Here is a 22,736-nt window from a genome sequence, read left to right as displayed (position 1 = left end):
GGTTTGGGGATTTTTCTCTTCCTCTTGGGCTACTTGTAATGAGGCCTTGCAAAAGTGCAAGTTTATGCCTAGAAATGGGCAAGTTTTCATTCTGATTAGCTTTCTAGGAACAAACTCACATGTATAAATGAAAAGATGCAAATGAAACTTCCTACAGGTTTTAAAGAGAGGAGGAAAGACTGTTTCGTTTTGTGGTGATTTTGGTTTTGTTTTTTTTTTAAACCATTTGGAGAAGCTATTGTGCTCCAGTCTGCCTACCCAAAATGCTGGGTCTCCAGCCTCCTGGTCATTATGAGAAAGCACAAGCTCTTTGAATCTCTTTCTAACCATTTTGTGCTGTTTATCTAGTTATAAACAGCAGTTTGTATGTTAGTTATATGCCAGGCATAACCTCTCTAATGAGTGGAGCTGAGGAACAAGGTGAGTTTATCTTTGTGGATCTGAATTTGGATTATTTGTACACTTTCAGTGCAGCATCTACTCATAGACCGAAGTGACAGACAATTCAGTGTGTGCCTCAGTAAGTTGTTCAATGGTTTTTTTACTCTCATGATTCAGTTGTCATGACTTAATCTAAGCCTGTCTTATTTCAGTTTCCAACAATAAGCTCTGTTTATGCCTTTGTCTTCTCACATAACGAGCTATTTGTTATCAGCAGTCTCTTCCTTGTGTAGTCTCAGACACCAAAACAAGTAATCTCTTACCCTTTTTTCAGCATGCAATACAGAAAAAGTCTCTTTAGCCATTCACTGCAAGGCATGTTTTCCAGCCCTTGATTCATTTTTATAGCCCTCGTCTCAGTTTTTTTTTTTTTCAACATCATTCTGGCAGCGTGGTCACCCGTATTAAACAGATTTTCAAAAATGATCTCACCAATGCGGATGTAGAGGTGATGCCTACCTCACAATACATTTAGTAAGCTTTGGCTTAATCATCCAAGGACTTGGACATCTTTGGACTACAGAATTAATCTGAAAGATGATGTTCACTGGATTACATCGACTCGGGCTCCTCTTGGAGTTGTCTTTTTCCTAACAAGAGTGACATGTTCTTTCCTCAGCAGTTTTCTTTCCAGACCTTTACATTAGCCAAGATAAATTGAATGCAGTTACCACAAGCCCAATCCTTCAAGCAAACCAAGTTTGTCCTGTGCAAGGTATCTCTCTAGCATGTTATTTACTGCTGCATACTTTGTGTCCTCTACAGATGTTTGTATCTTATCCCGACATAGGTGCTTAAGGATGGTGATTGTCAGTTATTGCACATTGAAGTGCTGCCTTTGTGTGGGAGGGAAGGAAGCAAAGCGCAAGCCACATCCCAGAGCCTGCCAAAGTCTGCGCCCAGTCACCCCCGCTGCAAATGGATGTAAGGTCATTCAGACACCAAAAGTGGTTATGTGTGATGTTGGCTACACAGCCTGAACGGGGGACTTTAGAACTGATATGCTTTAGCTATGCCAACCTGCTGACTGGATCTTTGACCCTGATGATGTGAAATAGCATTCGTTTAAGAGGTTCATATGGGATCTCACTGGAGAGGTCTTCCTACAGAAAGTCTTCCCTTTCACTAGAGAGATCTCAGGGGTGCATGCACTCATTTAAAATATCTTTTTAAAACTCTTTTTGGTTAATGTGTTTTTAATCTGCTTAATGTGGGCTGCATTTGAATAGTATTACATCTTCAATTAGTCTGTCGTGTGGAAGCAAGCCAGGATCTTTCCAACGCCTGAGGATGTTATGACAAGATAGTTACTTTTCTTGTTGCTATCTCAAACACTACCCGGTTTGTCTGCCAAGGACCCATAAAACTATATTAATCATCATTCATTTTTTGACTTGTAAAGTTGTATCCTACATTCATCTTCTGTGAGGTTTTTTTCTGGAATGAGTGAAGAATAAAAAGGTTTATTGCTGTTTGTTCTGAGGTCTCCTCTGCTGACACTGATCCAAGTGGTTTGTGTCTGTACTCCCATATGCCATACATGCATGAAGGGTACAGAATAATTTTATCTCCTCTGGTGTTTACAGGATGCAATCACAAACTTCCCCTCAAAGGCCTGGCTTTCTCCCCATCTTTTCCTACTTTCTATGGTGTTTTTGTGATCTGTTGTTAATATGTTATTCTGCAATTTTTGTACTGATGAATTCAGATCAGGGTACACAGATCCAGCTAGAGTCTTACAAACAGGCCTTAGAGAAGCTTGTCTTTCCATTATCTCTGGCTTTTATCACAGATTTATCCACAGATATTCCCAGATTTAAGTCCACACAGGTTCTTTGCAGAGGTGTACACAGAATTTATATGCTCTGTCTCTACCCACCAGAGTGGGATAGCTCACCAAACATTGCTGAAACTTTTAAAATGTCCTTTTCACTTGGGGTATCTGATTCTGGGAGGTGCTATTATCTATCACGGAGAGGCTGGAAGGAGCAGGATGCCATGTTACAGTGTGCGCTGCCATAACCCCTTGGGCTGATAATTGCTGATGGGCTGACTCAGGCCAGGATCCACTTTCAGATCTTCATGCAATGGGTGAGAATGAGGAAGGTAAAGGCCTTACTTTTTGTGTCCCAGAAGAGTCAGGAATGTGAACAACAGACACTTTATGGAACCAGCTTCAGGCATTTATCTGTTGGACCAAAATCCAGGTATCAGAAGAAATGGAGTGTGTACCTCCCACTTGTCCTGCATACTGCCTTTGCGGCAGCCGAAGTCCTCCTCCTCAGTGAAGATGAAAAAGTGTCTGCGTGAGATAGGCATGTGCCCACATTACAGGGGTGCAGCTCCTCCAGATGGTTCCTGTAGTGCTGGCCCAGTCTGAGGTCAGTCACAGAAGCAGCCTGGAAAATCGAATGTCAGAGCAGATTTATCCAGTGAGCAGGACTGTTAATAAATTTCCCTCTCCTGGTCCAAGTCCAGAGGAGATGGGACAGAGCTGATAGCCAGATGGGGAGGTCGAGGGAGCAGGCTGCTGTCCTTGAATGATTGCCAGTTCTGTCGCTGGCCTCCTTACTGTGCCCTCTGCTGCAGAGGAGACCTCAAGCCCTGGAGAATGATTTCTGGGAGCCCACAACACCTGCGGCTGTCAGAAGTGACAGTGCTTTTCCTAATGCAGGGAAAGACGAGAGCTGCAGGGCTGCATCTGCTTCAGCAGTGAGGCTAGTGTGCTGCTACTTATCTGGAAACGTGGTGGCAGTGTAGAGAGAAGACAGGAGGTTTCCAGCAGGGGAGCAAGGCCTTCATAAGTCAAGTCCATGCCCTTCTCTGAGGCAGGTGGTATCATCCAGGCCTGAAGAAATGGGACTGCCAAATCCTCTGTTGTCTTCGTAGGTGGTTAGCAGTTTTGGGAATAAGGTGTAGGGAGATGATGCTCTGTAACCAGCAATCTGCTGAAGACACATTCATGAAAAGCTATGATAGTTACTGATAGACAGATAAAGCATTTTTTTTTTCATAATTAATTGATAGAGGAGGAGTTGGACACAAGCATTTATGAAATTCACACATTTTAAATGATGCAGGTAACAGTATGAAGGATGAAAGGGGAAGACAGGACTTTCAGATGGCAGAGAGGGTAGCTATCTGGCAGCTTGCTTTTTGGAGCTGGTCACTATTCTGAAAGACCTTAGCCATTTCATGTGATGGACTGCCTGAACATATCCTCATTTTTCCACCCTTTGCCCATGATTGATTTGATCTACCTTGATTCATCTGAAGATGATGATGACAATGATGAAGAGGTAACCATCCAGAGAGTGACAGCAGAAATGCTTACAGTAAAAAATGTTCTTGCCTCTCCTTTCTTTATGCTATATATACTGATCCTGTGTTTTTAAATTGCATGCATTTCTTAAGTTCCTGTATGCACTACCCCCCTTGTTACATTAATTCTTATGGGAAGAATTGCTTCAATATCTGTTGACCTCAGCTGCTTCATGTATAGAGACTGAACGTTTGCCATAAATCTTTTAGTTCGAGCATCCTTTCAGCCTCTTTCTGAATGGTTACATTTTCATTGTCGTCATCTTCCTCAGATGAACCAAGATCAATCAAGGTTGAAGGATGGAAAAATGCGGTAATGATGACAGTTAGCAGAGCAGGATATTAAACAATTGGCAGCAGAACTCTGAGGCAGCAGATAGAGAAGTGATGGAGAACTGGGTGTTGCTGCATGCTGAGTTCTTCGTCGTTGGTCCAAATTCCCTATTAGGCCTGAAGGAAAGTCTGAAGAGCCTGGTTTGTATGGGGAAGCTTGTCCTCTTTCCAGACTGTAGAAAAGTGGAGAACCACTGTGTTCACTCTTTCTAGTCTAGCTTTGCCCCATGCATCCTTTTTGCTTACTAGTACAGACAATGAATTAAAAGTAAACATATTAAGGAGTGCTGGTTAATATTTGATTATCTTAATTGCCTTGGATGGCCCTCCTTCCCCTACTGGGCTCTTCCTGGCTTGGATCTCTCCCCTTTCCACCTCTGATCCCACCACCCCATCATTAAAGCAGGTCTGATGTTTTAATCAACATTTCTGCTTTTGGCTATGCTGCCTTTTGCTTTGCCTGCCTGTTTGGAAAGCAGCTGTGGAGGGATCATCTAGTGCTCCCAATTTAGCTTTCAAACTGAACACAGAAGGTGAGGTGATGCTGCAGCCCAGCTGTGAGCAGAAGGCTCTGACCACCTGTGGCCCTGACAATCATTGCATTTCTAAAGCAGTGACTCTTCTCCATTTTGACAGGATTGCAGTTCTCAGAGGCACTTTCTCCTGCAGCCTCCCCCTCTTAACTTTCAGTTGTTTTATTAAAAGGGTCTAAACTTATGGAGGCAATTGAATTGCTCAGGCAGCTGATGATGAAATAGGAGCCTGTTGCTACTGGATTGCTACTTGGAGTCAGCAGTCACCTCTGCCTGGTAGCTCCTCTGGTGTGGGTGGGATCCTCCATAGGAGGCTAGGGGAAATTCAGTCAATTCCTTGCAGGCAGCAGCTGCATACCCTGGGCATGAGCCCTAGCAGTGGCACTTAGCTGGATGCTGTCTGGAGTCCAGAGATTTATCACTATATTTGCTATGGGGAATGTGCAGACTGGTGTTCATTTTCCTTCCTAGGGTACCTCCGTTGTGGCACGCAGCAGCTTGAACACAAGAGGTGTCTCCTGTCCACGAGCAGAACACGCTGCCCAAGTTTCAGATGCATATTGTGCCTCCGCTTACTGATGAACTCATTAAACAAGGCACTGAGAGTTCATGGAGAGGTTCATATAGAGGGGTGGTACTTGCCCTTTCTGTGCAGGTGTTGCACAAGCATTTACTTTGGTCTGCATTCATCCCACCTAGCGGAGATGTGAGGGCTGGGATCACCTTAGGCTCCCTGTGCAGGCGTAGGACAGAAAGAGGTGATGCCAACTAGGGATTCGTACCATCTGGAGCTGTCTGTCTCACTCAATGGCTCTGGAGGGAGGTGGTGTTCCTAACTTGGGTGCCTCAAAGAAGAGCCTGAAGCTAGATGGGATAAATTTTGGCTTTAAAGTCCTGTTCCAGCTAGCTCCAGGTTTGCTCTCAAACTTGGGGTGATGATTAATCCTTTCTCAGTTGTTCCAAATCCTTTTCAGGAATGTGGTAGGCCTGTCCTAGGTTGATGAACATCACAGGTCAGCTGTTTTCCCTCTATTACCCTTCTTTACACTGTAGATGGAAACATAGAGAATGCATTCTGCTGTGATGGGCCAAGCAGCTCTATTTCTCTTCACAAGGTTGCAGATGGCATGTGTTGAGCTCTGCCCCATTATAGGCCTTTGTGCCCAGCTTGTCTCTGCCAGGCGTGTGAGGAGAGTTGGAGCTGCAAATTCAGGTTTCTCTTTTATTTTCTCCTTTCCCAATTTTTTTGCATGCAATTACTCCAGCACTGAAAACTCTAGGACATCATTTCTGCCCAGAGAAAACAAAATCTAAGTAGGAACTAAAGCTGTGCTTCTGCCACCTGAAGAACAGAGGAAGGAGAGAAAGGGGAATTGTAAAGAGAGATATATACATACACACATATAAAATGTCAACGTCATCTTGTCAAGGACTTTGGGAGAGAAGAGGACTAAGAATTCTCTCCTAGTATTTGTTGAGGTTAGGGGCTGCTGGGGATAGGATAGAGCTGATTACTAGGACATAAAAATGCCTATGGGGAGGAACTGGAGTAGGCTTAACCTGCAGCAAGGGAATTGGGTTAGATGGTAAGAAAAAATAGCGATAAACCTGAAGTAAAAGGAAAGATGTGGGTTCTCTGTTTTGGAAGAAGAATCTCATCTGATTCTTTTTTATGGGTGGATTTTTTTCTTTTCCTTAGTTTGCACTGGCAATGAGTTGCTTTATTCCCAGAACTACCCAACTGAGTAGCTCACCTATGAATTATTGAGTAGTAAGATAACTGGTTTTCTGCCAAAAGTTAATGCATATGGGATGCTTTTGGGGGAAAAGTATCATTGGCTGACTGTTAGTGAATGTTTGGATCTAAACTATTTATATGCTATTGGGAGCGGCATGTCACTGCCAGCCCAATTTGTTAAACAGAAGCATGTAATAATGGATACATGGGTATGAGCTGACATCTCATCACCTTCTAGAAGACAGACGCAGAACCTGAGCAGAGAGTTGGTGGTCTGATACTGCTACACATGGAGGGTGTACTCTCTTGTGGGTATGTGGGTGGGCAGGAGAATCCCAGATTCACCCTAGCTATCATTCTGCTTCACCATGCTATAACTAGCAAAATTGGCTGTGGGTTAGAGACAATATTTTCATGTTAGTCTGTGGCAAAAAAAAACCCAGACAACTAGATTTGGGTTATGCCATTGGTCTGGCAGTAATTGAAGGTATTGGCTCTGAAATTCCCACTCTCTCGCCGCCTTTATTTCTCTTGTGCATAACTTTGCTAATTGGGCAGTATGTGGGGGATGGGGAGGATTATCAGCATGTATTTCACATACAACTGTATATGTCTTCTGTACATACACCATCTCTTCCCACTTTTTCAGTTAGGAAAGTGTACTGTTTTGAAACCAGGCACTTGAAGGTAAGTGAGGCATGGGAATGAGGTGGCTTTGCACTGCAGGAGCATATATTGTCTTTGTAGTGTCTTGTTAGCATGAATTAATTGGGCAGTGAGTCTGAGTGGAGTTCCAGCATGTCTGGGACAGATCTTTTCTGAGGAGGCATATCTGTGAGGCAGAAGGTCTGGAAATTCTCACCCAGCATGGACTTTCTTCAAAGCACTCTGTAAAGTGATCTAGGGGTCTCATGTATTAATCAGCACAGCTTGTCATGCAGAAGAGGAAATCCTTTAGTAAATCCCTCTTTATTAAAACAAGGTGAAGACTGGTTGAGGTAATTGGCTTGGAAAGTTCAGAGAAGAGGAAAGCAGAAAAGCTGGTAGTGAATACATTTCATTTGCTCTTCTTTTAAAAGCAGTCAGCTAGCACAGAACTAGGCCTCCTCTGCTCTGAGCCCTGCTTCTCTGGTCCCTCCACCCACTTGTCTAGCAGAAAATGTACTCAAACAAATTTGTTTTGTATTTGAAATAACAATACTTGCAACTTGGCTTTCAAGCACTTTGCAAAAAATTCACGTTTTATCTCTTTATACGTGGGGAGACTGAAGTGCAAAGGCAAAAGGCATAGAAGATGAAAGAAAGAGATTCTGGCTTTTAGCTGAAATAGGTTGAGCAAGCTTTCCTCCATCTCCCCTCTTCTAACTACTGAACTATATCATCTCTCAGAAACAAGCAAATGAGACTGGGCGTGTAAATATTGGTTGGATATTTATCTCCACATGGAAAACTGCTGGTGCCTAATGTGCGTTCTTGGGGTGTGGGTGCTGTTGCAGGGAACAGAATTGCTCAGCTGTGATTTCCCAGCGTTGTGACAATAAAAGAGCTTCCCACTTCCTTGAGTAGAGAGCTCTGGTCTCTCATGGAGCTGAAACCATGGAGTTTTCTACCAGCTATGAAAGCAGGTGTGCAGTATCTTTGATACCTGTGACATCTTTATTACCCCAGATTATGAGACCAGGGGCTGGGTAAGGAAGACAGTCTTTGTTGGGATCGGTTTGGTTGTCTAGAGAAGATTAGGGAAGACTGCATCCAGTATGACTGCAGAAGGGTACCTATCAGAATTTAAATGGACGCTGGATGGGGTCGTATAGGTCTCATAAGGCCCTAATAGCAGCCTGATTTGCTTTCCAGAGAAAGAAATTACAGGCTGGTGTCGTTAGCCACTTTGGAAAATGAAACACAGCTAATAACTGTAACTAACCACAAAGTACAGTCTTTCATACCAGGTTATCTGTGTGTCCTTTGCAATGTTAATCCAGCAAGTGGTCAGTTAGCTCTCACATGTGGGATAAAGTGAAGACTACAAGCAGGAGTCCCAGTGGTGCTGTGACTGCATGGCTAAGCTTGGAGGGAGTCATTCAGCAGTGGGGTGAAGGCTGCTGAAAATAAGCTGCTTTGTAATCTAGCAAGGCTTGCTATTTTCATCACTTGTGCTACATGATGCACTTCCTAGATTTAAATAAATATATAAATGGTGACTGACTCTGGAGAGTAGACTAGAGGATGTTTTTCACAGGGGAGGAAGCCTGGACTAAGGACTGAAGTGTGGGTCAGGGTACAGGACACCTGTGCTGCTTCTGTCTGATGCTGCCAGTTCATGTGACCTCAGGCAGGCCATCTTTCTGCTTGTGCCTCTCTTTTTCCACCTGGACATTGCTGCACCATGGTGCTCTTTGCAGCAGAGGAAGCGTTTCGGGAAGTAAATCCCTGTAGGAAAAATGAGAGTGCAGCAACCCGTGGCAGCTGCTTAGACTGGCGGTACAATGTAGGCAGCTGACCACCTATAGAGATAGCTGTTGTCAGCTGCTGGTCAGGGCAGCTACAGGGGGAAAGGGCTGCCTGCGAGTCAGAAAGCAGGTTATGAGTGAGCTTGTCAGCTCTGACAGACCTTTCAAAACAAGTCAGCATTTCAGAATGACCAAGATATGCTATTCACAGTCCTCAGGCTATGGTGGGAAAGCAGACTTTGCATGTGTCTTGCATAGTAGTGTTATACTGTGGTGTCTAGGATTTTCAGCTTTCTCAGTTCTTCCCTGAGCTCTTAATGCAAGGTCTGTTCACTTTGTTCCCTTGTTCTGCAGATGCTGGTTTGTGTCTAAGCTTCCCACTGGTTTCTGTGCATCAGTGCACTCCAATATGAGCCTTTCTTTGCCTTTCGTCGATATCAGATTGAGCAGCCTCATGACAACATCCTCATTTTGTAAAGTGAGAAAAAAAATTTCACTTAAAATTTTTTTTCTGTATTTACCCCACAAGTGAAAAACTTTCCACAGTGCATCACTGCATCTTGGGATATTCTGGCTTGGTGCAAGAAGCACCTCTGCCTTCTGGAGGCATCTGAATTTGATGGGAACCTGCAGCAATCAGACAGCATTGCAGGGATTGCTGAGTACCCTTCCCTGAGCTGTGCCTGAGCAGGGACAGCACAGCAGCAGTGCAAGGAGGCTGTGGTCTCTCCTGCAAGCACTTTGCCTCTTGTAACGAAGAACACTCCTCCCTTCCTCAAGCCTAAAATAAAAACAGACTTAAAACAAATACTTATAGACTTGAGCACTGCTCAACAGCCAGTACACTTCTCGCTCATCTAGCAGGATGAGCATTTCAGTCCTAGTTATCTCCAGTGAAACCAAGAAAATAAGAGGTTACTGAGGTACAAAGCAACACCCCTTGACACCTCACATTCCTCTGTTGCGCTTCCCTCACTTTGGCCTTCATCATTGTGAACACCATGCTGGCTTAGCAACCCTTCAGTGCAGAGCATCTGCTCTGGCTCACAGCAAGGGAGCTGCCTACAGCCCGGCTTTGCTTTAGGGTGCCTAGCACGCTGGAGTAGGTTGCCTGTGTTCAGCTGATTTGATTTGCTCCTAACAAGCAGGTGAGTGATTATGTTTTCTCCTGTTGCACAATTCTGCTGCGAAGGCAGGCTGCCCTGCCTTTTGTTTCACAGCAGCCGCATCTTAACAAGGTTGCTGAAGGAGCCTTGCTCCTTCAACATTGCCTAGAACAATAACGCGCTGCCCTCTTCACCTCTTTTGTCACTCCTCCTGCCAGCTAGTTCTTCTAGAGTTAAGCTGTGTGCCAAGAGAAAACAGTAATTTTCTATATTTGTTTGCTCTGTTTCTTACCAGGGGATCCTGAAGCCCTGTATATGCAGAGAGTTTTTTTACCTCCCTCTTGAAGCGTAGCAACCTGCTGCCTGCAAAGTGGCTGCTGCATGCACAGAGTTCACAGAAAGGCATTTGACAGGGTCCTGAACAAGGACCCTCCTTTGGAACAGGGTTAAAAACTAGGGCTGATACCCAAGCTCCCCAAAGAGCAACCTGGCAGGTTAGTGAGCCAGAATAGCCAGATACTGCTGTACTGAGCAGAGCAGCTCCCTTACAGCCAGCAAGTATGCTGCTTCTCTGTGGGTATTAGAGGCACCTGGAAAATCATTATGATTTCCTGCAGCTCCCTAAAGCTGTCTGCGCAGAAATCATCTTGGAGGTCTCTGCTGTGAGACGCTCACCATCTCAGGTGTACCAGTGCTGTTCAGTTCCCAGTTCTGGGGAGTAGCAGCACTGGCTCATTTAAACAAGCTTTCTTTTGAATTTAAGCCAGGGATGAGAAAAGGCTGTGTTGTTATCTGCTAGGATTTGCAGTCTGAATCCCTGCCTTGATGGTGGTCTCCCTTTTGTGTATAACCTACTTGAATAAGTGTGGGCTCCCCAGTAGGTGTTGGAGGCCAGAGCTGATGTCTGGCTCTGTAATTGCTGTTGACCTTTCTTTGCTTTCATATCCACTGGCAGCCTTCAGCAACAGCTGCCCCTTGCCGTAATACTGCACGCATCCTTTACAGTGATGGGATGACCTGCTTCAGCACTCTGTCCAGACAAACTGGGGGCTCCAGGACTACCTGCAGAGTTAATGTTTGTTGGGTGTTACCTAGTGTCAGAGACAGAGGGAGAAAATGTAAACAATTTTTACTGTATAGTCACTTTCAGACATTCCCTTTGCAAAGTGATAACACAGGCCCAGAGCCTGTCCCAGTGCAAATCAAGTGAATCACATTTCCCAGCTGAACAATAATAAATATATTCTGCATCCTTGGCTGCCCTGCTGTTCCTGTGACCTAAGGAAGCGTCTGGATTGTCCCAGCCCTGCTCCTCTGTGACCTCAGACACACTCCCTCTGTGAGGCCCAGTGGGGCACTTTCCTTGCAGCATGTGTCCTTGCAGGGGACGCTTTGTCTGATTTCAGACCTTTTATCTTCTCTGTCCCAGCTCCATATACAGGCACTGCTTGGTGCAGTAAGGGAAGCTGCTCTCCCATCCTTCTCTCTCCTCCTCAAGAGATAGATTGTTTTGAGTACAACTGGAGCTGCTGTGCCATTTTTTAAAGCCTTCTTTCTCCTTCCTCTTCCCTTTTTCTTTTTTCTTTTTCCTACATCACCAGCTGGCCTTGATTATAATGTGAGGCCCCACCACCTTCAATTAAGGAGCAGATGTGACCCAAGAAATGGGATAGCAGCTAGGGATGGAGATGATACATTCATGGTACTGGGTCTAATCAAACAACTTCTCACATTATTCTCACCATGAGGTGGGAGACGTGTGAGCCAAAGGCAAGTCAGTGCTTGGAGCACCCGCAGAGACACATTGCTAGCAAAGCCATCTGTAATGAGCTGACCATGCCACTCGTCACGGCAACGTGAGCTCAGTCAAGGGCTGCTTTTAATCCACGTAAGTGCAGCAAAGGGTCCAGAGGCTGAGAGTTGAGAACAGGTACCTAGAAAACAATCAGCTGCTGTCAACCAAGGGCTGCTGGGTGGAGGGGATGCTTGTACACTGTGTACCCACAGATGCATCTGTGTCCCTGGGAGAGGGGACACTGTACATGCAGACCTATGGGGTGTGTGCATCACTGTCATCTGTGGTGAAGATGGAGATGTTGCTAGTGTTACAGAACTGTAGGTGGGTCTTGCTGGGGTCGGGCTATAGGGCAGGGGAGACTGGTAGCTGGAGCCCTCCAGGCATGCTGTGTTCAGGGTAGCAGGGGTTCTGTGTGACCCATGGTTCCTGATGGAGCTGTGTCTGTGGCAGTGCAGATGCTGTGTTGCAGGTTTTTGGGCCTGGCTGTGCTTGGCAGCTCTGTGGACCTTTAGAGCAGGCAGGTTGCTTTGTAGACCTGTGGTACATAGAAGTTATCTGTGGAAGAGCAGATGCCTTGAACCTGGAGAAGACGAGTTGTAATTGTGCTAGAGCTGCTATAAATCTGTTCTCCCTCTTTTACAGTTGGGCTGACAGCTGGTTTGTGCTCAGTAAGCCTTTCTCATTTTAGAGGGAGGGTTTCTCATTATTCCCATGCTGTAGTATTTTTAAGTTTATTGCAAGTGAAACATGTCCATCAGATGGCTGTGGAGATTGAAGCTCTCTGTCATTACATTAAATAAGGGGCAACCCAAGCAATACCAATCCAGACTTTCTCCTTGCTCTTCCTCAACCATGCCCAAATGGTGAGGTTTCTGTAAATTTTTACAGGTGCTAAAGAACAAGATTTTGTAGCTTCCCTTTGCTAAGGAGGTGGCCATTCTCACACTACTGGCAGAGAAGCTGACATGGAGAGACAGGACTCACCTTCCAACGTCGGGAAATTGTTGCCAGAGATAAAAATAGGACCCAGAGTGCCTGTAGCCAGTCCCTGATGTGTTTTATTGATGTACTTGGGAGAGCCCCTCTAACACCCCTTCAGGTCTGTGCTCTGTGGGGACCGCCAGTGTGTATCACTCTATCTGAACATGGTGACACTGATAACCCTGTCAGATGCTGACCAAAAGAATATGCATGTAACTGCTTGGGAGCACACCTGCCTGCTCAGGGAGTGAGTGCAGTTTATGCTGGCTATGAGGACTATGGTTATTGCGAGTAGGATCTGAGGATTGAATCCAAGCTGTGGTGCTCAGCTGCTGGATTTGTACTTCTCACATGAAAGAGCAGGGCTTGGTAGCTCCTCCAAGCTGTGTCTCACTGAGTACTTGCTAAAAGCCACTCCTACGTAATAAACAGGAGGGAGGTAGGAGATGGCCCCAGTCCGGTCAGAAGGGATGTCAGACGACTATTGCTGCTTTTGGTTTGGTGAAGCCTGGTTCCCACCAGAAAATAAATATTCTCTTGGAAATCATAGGTGCCTGTCTCCTTAGAGGCACCGCCAGGGTGAGCAAGATGGCTGTTCCCTGACAGCATCCCCGTCTGTTGCTCTGTTCGGTCTCCAGTCCCCCCCGTGGTGGAGCCGGCCTTCCAGGACGTGCGCCAGGGCATGGGGCGCAGTGTCACCCTGCGCTGCACCATGCTGAAGGGCAGCCCCATGAAGGTGGCCACCTCTGTCTGGCGCTTCAACGGGACCCTTATGGCACAGCCCCTGGCAGAGCAGCAGGACTACTCGGAGCTGAAGGTGGACAGCGTGAGCCGGGAGACCAGCGGTAGCTACGAGTGCAGCATTTCCAATGATGTGGGGGTCTCCACCTGCCTCTTCCAGGTGTCTGGTAAGTCACAGAGCGCACATCAGAGCAAGGTGTTGGATGGGGGTCATGTTGGTGGGAAGCTTGCTCCCAATAAACTGGTGCCAGTACAAGCAACCTCTACTGCCTCCTCTGTGCACGGTGCTGTGTTCAAAAGGGATGATTTTTTGTAAGCCAAGAGGGAGATGTGCCTCCGTCGTTCAGGCAGTCCTTCAAGTCTAGGATGGGTCTGGAGCAGTTAGGGGCAGCCACTGGTACATTTTAGCAATGTTTGACCACTTGCCTGAAAGATACAGGCCTTAAATTCAAGGCTGCCATCAGCTTTCAAGCCTGGACAACCTGTATCATAGATAAGTATTGACCAAGGGGGAGTGAAAGGTTCTACATCCCCCTCAGCAGCCTCCAAACCCATCTAATTTCCCCTTCAAAAACAAATTTTAAAAACCCCTGTATTATGTATTCCTGTACCTTCCCTGTATCCCCTGGCTGTATTCGTGTCACGATGCCTGCTAGGACAAACATAAGCTGGGAATGGATACTAGTACTCAGTTGATTGGCCGCTCACAGTTTTCTGAGAATCCAGCAGGCACCATAACAGGACTCCTTCTCAGCACCTGCAACTGCAAAGAGGGATGGTAGAGTTATAGCATCTAAAACCACATATCTGACCTGGCCTCTCCAGCTGATCATTAAATCTGCTTTTCCCATGACCCCAGAATTGACTTGGGCACCAGTTTCTAGACAAGCTCTCCGATGAAGTTGCCTTAATAAGCAGTAAATTCAGCCAAAATACTTGGTTTTCAGTCCAGGGCCAACGTATAATACTTTTGAAGCCAGGGCTGAACAAATGAGAATAAGTAATATCCAGAGAGGCCTGATTTTGAAGCAGATCTTTCCCAGGGTTTGGAAAATCTCAGGTATGCTGTAACTCTGAGATGCTCTCAGAAATGGGGAAGCCCAAACCGCTTCTATTGCTTGGGCTTCTTTTCAGCACCTTGCTCTTGCCCCTTGAGATGTCCTGGAGTTTGTCTGGAAGTGGATTCTGCTTGAGAGCTTTGGCCCTCTCTACCCTTTCTTCATATGCTTGCAACTCTCACGTCACTAACTATATGATGGCAAACCAAGCCCCACTAGGAGCCACCATGGCAAACTTTGTCCCTAGCAACCTTGGGTATGCTCCCAGGATCTGAATTTCCTGCTGGAAGCAGTTACAAACACATATTGCCACCTGGTGTGCTATACTGTGCCCCACGAGATAAAATCCCCTCAACAGAAAGCAGTGTTCATCCCTGGAGAGCACTCATCAAGAAAGCAACAAGCATTTATTTTTCTGTATCCCATCTCTGTTTCCAAGGCATCGATATCTGATGGTGGCTTTTCAGCTCCAGACATCTCTGCCTGTGTCCTGGACAGCTACAAATCATTTAGATTTTCTGAGCCTGTAGAGCAACCTAAAAAATAATCCCATGGCTAGACTGCTGCACTTGGGCTCAGGACTGCTGGAGTTTTAATTCCCATCTGCCACAGTCTTCCTGAGTGAGTGGGGGAAATGGCGTAGTTTCTTTTTGTTTCTGTTTTCTTTCTGTGAAAGAAGGACCATAAGCCTTCCTATCTAACAGGGAGACAGTGACTCATTTGTGACTGTGAGGTGTTCAGATATTCTGCAGAGTACATAAACCTGCCCAGGATGGGATTAGGTTCTTCTATTGTTGGGAGATAAGCTTTCTGAGACGTTTTGGAAGGATAGTGAGATATCCAACCCAGTCCACTTGAGGAAGTTGTCAGAGTAGCCCATACTGGTCACCACCTGCTCTCCTACTAGCCACACGCACAGAAATACCCTGAAAGATGGAGTGAGTAACCTTCGCTCTTCCCATCAGCTGTAAGCAAAAGACAAAACTTCTCAGCAATGGTAAATGTTTCCAGAAAGGAAGTTCCAAAAGTATCTTGATGTGCTGCATTTCTATTAGAAGGCTTTTTTTTTTTTTTAAGGTTTCTGTTTCCATCTTGAAGTCCATTAATAAGGAATTAATATAATGCAAGATGACGATTATCATCAGTTCTGATTTTATTTCGGAATCCATTATGAAGCTTGACTTCCACAGTCAATACAAGTTGAATAAACAACAATTAGTCTCTGAGGTGGTTCTGAACTTCTTGCTTGTGCAAAAATTTGAGTCAATAAAAATAATAAGAAAAAAAGGACTTGGAAATAAACATCAATATTATCCATCTCAGTTCATGAAAAATAAACATTGAATCCTTTCGAGCCTAATTATAACAACACAGAATGGCAGGGCCTGTGATTCAAGTGGAAAGGTGCAACAGACTGCCCAGGGACATGGTGTTTATGTCTGTTCTACTCTCCACATCCCTTGCTGCCCAGGCATCTTTCTGGTCTGTGCAGGTCCAGATTGGACCTGAACCCAGAAAGGAGAGTGTTGGTTCAGGCCCAGTTCCTGCCTGGCCCAGACCAGGCCCTGCCAAAAACTGAAGTGCACAGGGTGAAATGAAGGTAATTTCAAACAGGGCAAAAACAGCTGTGGGTAAAAGCTCGAGTTGCCTCTGGGCCCTGTGCATTTGTCCACCAACCACTGGGCTGCGTGGCAGTAGCCTTCAAATCATGTTTGTTAGTGGTTCAGGACAGCAGCGGCTGGGGAAATGACGGGAAATCCCTTCTTCTCAGAACCTTCCAGTTCCTCTCTGGGACATAATTCCTCCTGTGTTTCCCTTTCTCCTGCTGCCCTCTGTTTTTAAGGGGAGACGTAGGTTTAGAAAAGATATCTCTGCCCCTGCAAAAGCTCCCTGTGTTTTTACCCAGGCTGAGGTCAGCATCCCCTTTGCTGCTGTGTTGACTGTCATGTTGCAAAGAGGCTGGAGCACTGTGTTGCCAAGGCAGGGGAGATGCAGAAGAAGCAAGGTGTCCTTTTTAATGCCGTGGTCCCTGTGTGATAAATAACACTTTTTCTATGACCTACTGACCAAATGATCTTTCCTCGGGGTTTGTTAGCAGGAGACTCTGTAAAGCAGCAGATGAAACAGGAGAAATGCCAGTATAAAGCTGTTACCTCAGTCTGAAATATAAATCAAGAGAGAAAAGACTTGAGCTGGTTCCAGATGGAGAACTGAAGTTGTTCCCACCTTCTCTGGTGTTAGTCACCTGCAACTGGTGTTGCAGGGCTGCTAACCCTCTCAGTAGTCTAGGCTGTGAAAGCAGTAGTGAAACACAGAAAATTATGGCAGACCAGTGCAACACCAGCTACGATAGCAAAGGTGTCCATTTATGTTCCCCTTGACCCTGCTCTTTTACTTTCCTCCATCTTTTTTTTTTTTCCCTCCAGCAAAAGCTTACAGCCCAGAGTTTTACTATGACACTCCCAACCCCACCTTGAGCCAGAAGCAATCCAAGAATTACTCTTACATCTTGCAGTGGACACAGAAGGAGCCTGATGCTGTGGATCCCATCCTCAAGTACCGCCTAGAAATTCGGCAGGTAAGGTCTGCTCTTCTGGAGCCTCAGTGCGTGCCGTTGGGAAGAGGACCTCTCAGAAGGCAGTTACATCAATACAATACCTCCTTGCTGATTAAGAGCCAAAGGTGATGAAATTGCCAGACCCTGATGGTCTTGCACGTTCCCTACCAAATGGAAGTGACAGGCCAAGTGCACAGCTTGGCATTCGTTTTTAAGTCTGGTGTTGGGTATGATCGAGGGCTTTCAAAGCCCTGCTGCCTCCCATCGGACTGTTCATGCTTAGTGTTTTGAATAGGGTTTTAATGTGAACAAAACCCCACAGTCATTAGTAAGTATTGTAGATTTTATAGACCAAAGACTCAAGCGAGTGGAATTCCACCCTCCTCGCTTATATGAAATAAAGGGAATAAGCTGAAGAGCTCTCCAGGCAGGAACTGCAGGAAAAAGTCATCAGCTGTTTGTGTTGCAGAAGGGCTTTCATACTGTCACAGTAATGAAGCTATTTGGACTATATAAACTCTGCAGGGGAAGAGAAGTAGGTTTCAAGGTTTCTGAGTCTGAAGAGAAATCATACCAGAGTGGGGGGAGGAAGAACTGAGGGGAATCTGAAGAGATCACTAGTTGGAGGAGGTTAGGGAGAAGAGTCTGATGTTTTTAAAGAGCACATTTACCTAGCAGGGTTGCCAGGTACTTTCATCCATGCTCAGCAAAGTGCTGGTGTTCAACATTTTTTAAAAATGGGGACACTGGTGGTTCTTGCCATTCAGTGGTAGCTTGGAAGCAAATGCATTTTGCAAGGAAAAGTTTGTTTACTGTAGATAGAAAACAAAATAATTAAAAAGATCCAAGTGTCTCTTTCCTCTAGTACTGCACGGTAGGCTCCAGTTTTATGTCTCCGTTTGATTGTGAGCTCTCTGGGGTGGGACAGCCTTTGTTTGTTACTCAAACCGCGTGGAGCACATTGTCAGTGCTTAATAATAATACAGGACACAGGGGAGCCTCTAATAATGAAGGCAGTTTATCATAGTGCCCCTTCCCTCTTAGCCGAGTTTCGCTAATATCAGCACTGCAACTCAATAAACTAATTTGTGATTTTTATCATTCTCCAGTGATGCTGAGGTTTTTTCTCCTTTTGCACAGTGCCTGAAAGTAATCTTGGATCTGTTCCTCATTGAGCTCCTACTGAAAGGGATCAAGAAAAGGAAAAATCACACTTCTGCTTTAACTTGTGACATGAAGGAAGTTGAGTGCCCCTGCAAGTTTACCCACCCCGCCCCCAGTTTTGTTCATACCCCCGTGGGTTACTGCTTTTAATGTTTCTTTTGCAGCATCACTAAATAGTTGTGACTATCGAGTGGTATGTTTTAGAGGAGTGTTACAGCTTGGCCTTGTTGTAGCCCAGTCTCATGTATGGGTAGGCTCTAGGAAATGGCTGCAGGTACCATCATAGTGTCCTGGGTCTGAATGAGGGGCGGCAGAGCAAGGAGGGAGCAGGGGACGTTTGTTCCCACTTCTGTGAAGCACAAGCAGGAAACACTCCGGAAAAGGCTTTCATGGTATTGCCTCCTCCTGGCCCTCCTCCAATGAAGCCACTTGCATTTCATGGAGAGGTCTCCACCTCTGTGACATACTGAGGTCTCACTTAATATTTTTAATTTCCTTGGCCCAGAGGATCTCATCCCCTCTCGTCTCCAACTTGCCACTTCCCAGAGCTGCCTCTGTGCTCCTGTCTTGCCTTCCTGGTGTTTGCCCTGCAATGTCTCACCTGGGCTCCAAGCAGCCTTCTAACAGCTCCTGACCTTTCACTCCTCCCCTTGCGCCATCACCCTCTTCCACATCCCACAGGCTTTGCCACTTTGTTACACCTTCTTCCCCATGACGGGATGCCTGGGCTAAGCTTCATGTCCCGCTGTTCCATCATTGGAAAGCAGAGCATGGTGACATTACTGAATATAACTGTGAAAAGCTCAAAAGCTTAAAAGCATTGCTGACTGGAGAGCTCTTAAGGAAGGGGATTTGTCTGCCTGAATGAGGAGCTGCTGTTTGCCTGTGCGCCCTCCTCACTGGATACATTTGCTTCCAGGCACTAGCTGTAGTGGTGCAAAAATCCTAGAGAGCTAGGATTGAAGTGGAATATTTTCCTTATTAAAAAACAAGCCTTACACATGGCCAGTCATGACTGATATATTGCCAGCATCAAGCTCAGCCCACCTTCTTCTCCAGCCCTGGGAGCTCCCCAGCCTCAGTGGTCAGTGACAGGTGCTCCTCAGCATCTTAAGGATGAACAGGACAGTAGCAGCAGCAGCCTGCAGCCTCAGGGTGGTGAGGGGCTGTCTGGGAGTTGTTAACTCCTGCTGAGCTGGAATCCAAAGGGCAGCCAGCTGGGATGCCCACTGGTTGTAAAATGTTTTGCTGGTTTTCACTTTGCTCTCCCTAGTTTGTATGACAAGCTTTTGGCATATGTAATATGAAGATCCCTAAGTAGCAGGATGCTTTGCAAAGCACCTGGGAATGCTTGAATTAAATCTGCTTGCTGCACCTGCTGAAAATGGGGCTGGGTGAGACTAAAAGTGCTGTTTATTAATTGGCTGGTGCTGTGGCCCCTCCAGCTCCTCCTGTTCAACAGCTTCCGAGGGCTGGTTGGACATTCCTGGTGGGATTGCAAGCAGTCTGGGGGAATTTGGTTTCCTAAGCGATGCATGGGGGCTCCCAGCAAGCCGGGCAGGTGCATTTCCACAGGAGCTGATTGTTCCCAGCACTGCGGAGCAAACTGAGCAGCACAGCAGACGTACCAGTTCCAGTAGAATAAGAATTAACTTTCGATTAAAACCAAATAAACAACCTGACAGCTTGGAGCCACTGACCCAGGCAAAGCGCATATGATAGCAATGTGGAGTAAGCTTCTTGTAAAGCTTCTGTTGTATGTCTCAGCAAATAGGCTGTATTTCCCAGAGTGCATTGGTCAGGTGGGCTTAGGCAGTGGCATTGTGTTGAGTTGCAATTCAGAGGGGAAAGCATCCCCACTGAGGAATGGCAGGGGCCTCACAGACATCTGTCCTGATGGCTTGGGATGTTTTTCCTTTCTTGCTCCAAGGCAACTGATCCAAGCGCTGACCACCTTACTTCACCTTAGCCAGTGAACTTAATGAGTTCACAGCCTTGGGTGGTTTGGTTGTGGGCAGATGCCATGAGGTTTTGGGGCTTTTTTTGTTCCATGTATCCTTGTAGCCTAGAAAGGCACTGAGGTACTGCACTCTAACTGAAAATGTTTTTCATTGCTTGGGGATTCAAAGCAGCCTCCCCAAACCCGATCTTTGCTTAAAAAATAAAAAGCCTTTTAAGTTGCTTGTTTCTCTCTGTGTATTTTATCCTCTCCCAGAGCTCTGCTCTAACATTAAAGAGAAATGAAAAGCCATCTAATATCGCAAGCAGGTTGCATCCTGGAGGAAGGATCTGAGTTGGGCTGCTGGTTACAGTTACAGGGGATAGTGGCAGAATTACTGTGCACTTAATGAGCTGGAACCCATCCGTGACCTGAGGCTGCAAGAGAAAGAGGAAGGAGAAGGTGTTGGTGCAGTAGGGAAGTTTAATCTTCATTGCGCCTCTTGAGACCTGAGGCTGCCGTCTCCTCCATACCTTCTGATGCACAGGCTCAGGCCAGAGTGGGGCCAGCTTAACACATTCCTGCCTTTCCCCTCCTCGGAGCAGGCTCAGCTCTACCTGCCAGACAGACCCCTGAAATTTGCACCGGGCCAAGCCCCAGACCCATTTGCTAAATTAGCTCACTGGGTTGTCACTTCAGATTAATTCCTGTCAGGGAGACTGTCTTTAATGAGACTGGCCCTGTGCAATGCCTGAGTAATTGTACGGTCTCTCTTTGTTTGTACTTTCATCCCCTCCATGTTGGATAAACATCCCCTGCTGTCTACAAAACTCATCTGGGCTCCGGAGCCGGCTGCCATTTGCCTCATCAGCCAGCCAGAGCAGCATTAATGAGAGCTGCGGCAGTGGGGAGCCGGGCTCACCGTGTGGGGAGGTGACAGATAACAGAGCTGTTTGGACAGACATAGGACAGGGGCGTTAGCAGGAATTTAATGATTGTGATTAGAGCGGAAGGTTAACTCCGCTGATGGCTATCGCAACGCAGCGGGAGAGGTTTTATGCTGAGGCCCACGGGCTGCAGATCTCTGTCGCTTCATTTCTGCCTCTGAGTTGTTCTTTTGCTCTTCTCTGTGCCCACTTCAGCAGCGTCTGTCAACTGCTGTCTGTCTTTGGCTTCATTAGCACACGGAGCTGGGCACCCCTCCAAGGCCGCGCAGACCAGGGCAGGGATGTCTCTCGTTTTCTTCACGCACCAAGCAGGGGTGGTACTACTCGAAAGGGGTGATGAGCAAGCAGTGCACTGGCCCATAGTCTTTTACATAAATGGTTAGTTGAAAACACTGTTAACTCACACTGCTATGCTTCCCCTATTCATGCACCACTGTGGTTTGATGAACCCACCTGCATGGCCCTTGGCACACGAAGAACCAGCCTGGTGAAGTTGTATGTATCTTCCAATGCTTGTAAGCAACCTTGTAATTAAACAGCTAGTTTGCCAGCCAGGGTAGAACAAACTTCCAGAGCAAGCTAATTCACCCAGTCCTGTATTCATCTGGAGTGAAAACACCCCCACCAAAAGCTTGTCTCCTCCCATCCTCAGCAGTAGCCTGTGTCTGGAGAAGAGTATAAAACCAAGACAGACACAAGCAGTATTGCTTTCTCTGCTTCTAGATATTTTAAGCCCACTTGTTTATTGGGCCCCAAGTTAGGAAAGGCTGTGAACAAAGAAAGGCAGTGTACTCAAAGGAGTGGTGGCATACTTGAGTGGGTGGTGGCCCTTGCAGCAGCCCAGCCCTGTGCTCTTGGAGGTGAACCAAATCCTTTTTCTTCTGCGGATGCAACCATGGCTTCAGGTAAAGCTTCTTGTGAAACTGAGCAGCCAGTGCCTTGGGGTGGCCCGAGGGCTGCACCTCAGGGCTGGGGGGATGCCAAGGTCTAGGAAAGAAGGCAGCTCCGTGCAAGGCAGGCAGGGGTGACCGAACTCATTTCACGAACCAAAGGTCTAACGTTTTGCTGCCTCTGGGGGATTACATGCTGTCTGGGCAACGCTGCTATCACCAAGGTAACCACCTCGTGCGGGGCTGCCGACAGGCCTGAGTCCGTTGCCCTCACCCCGAGGCTCACTGGGGCACCGTGCCCCCAGTGGCCCCATCCTGTGTGTGTCTCCCCACTAGTGCTGTGGTGTGGTTTTCAGCTGGGGGATGCTGCAAGAGCTGAGGAGGTGATACGGTGAGGTTTTATAACAGCTTAGCTAAAAAGGAAGTCAGGGCTGTCCTCTTAAGTCCTTTTCATGTCAGAATATGAAAAGCTTAAAGGATGGAATTGTGTCTTGTAAAGTGGGGATGGCCTCATCCTGCTTTGGATAAAATGTGACCTGTGGTGCACTTGCCTGCTGTTACCTGGAAAAAGGGAAAGGGCTTGTGGTGCTGCATCCACCAAGAAATCCTCTTGCTGAAAGGCTGCTTAACTAGGCATCCCAGTTTTATGTCCCAGTTTGGGACATAGACAGGGCACATGGAAAAGGAATGTGTGAGTCCCTTTTCCTTTCCTTCTCCCTGCTAGAGCATTGCAGTCCCA

General features: G+C 46.5%; 1 protein-coding gene across 3 annotated transcripts in view; it reads left to right on the top strand.

Moving 5' to 3' along the window:
• MDGA1 (MAM domain containing glycosylphosphatidylinositol anchor 1) overlaps positions 1–22,736 on the top strand; it is a 151,501-nt gene that overhangs the window by 80,496 nt on the left and 48,269 nt on the right. For 2 of the 3 annotated variants that reach the window (XM_064446009.1, XM_064446010.1), the window contains exons 9-10: positions 13,340–13,609; positions 16,927–17,078. In XM_064446009.1, coding sequence (XP_064302079.1) covers positions 13,340–13,609; positions 16,927–17,078 — 422 coding nt within the window. The remainder of the gene's footprint in view (positions 1–13,339; positions 13,610–16,926; positions 17,079–22,736) is intronic. The other variant, XM_064446011.1, reaches the window with a different exon arrangement.

Source organism: Phalacrocorax carbo, chromosome 3 (genome assembly GCF_963921805.1).
Source record: "Phalacrocorax carbo chromosome 3, bPhaCar2.1, whole genome shotgun sequence".
NCBI classification, from domain to species: Eukaryota; Metazoa; Chordata; class Aves; order Suliformes; family Phalacrocoracidae; genus Phalacrocorax; species Phalacrocorax carbo.
This window is presented reverse-complemented; position numbering and strand designations above follow the sequence as displayed.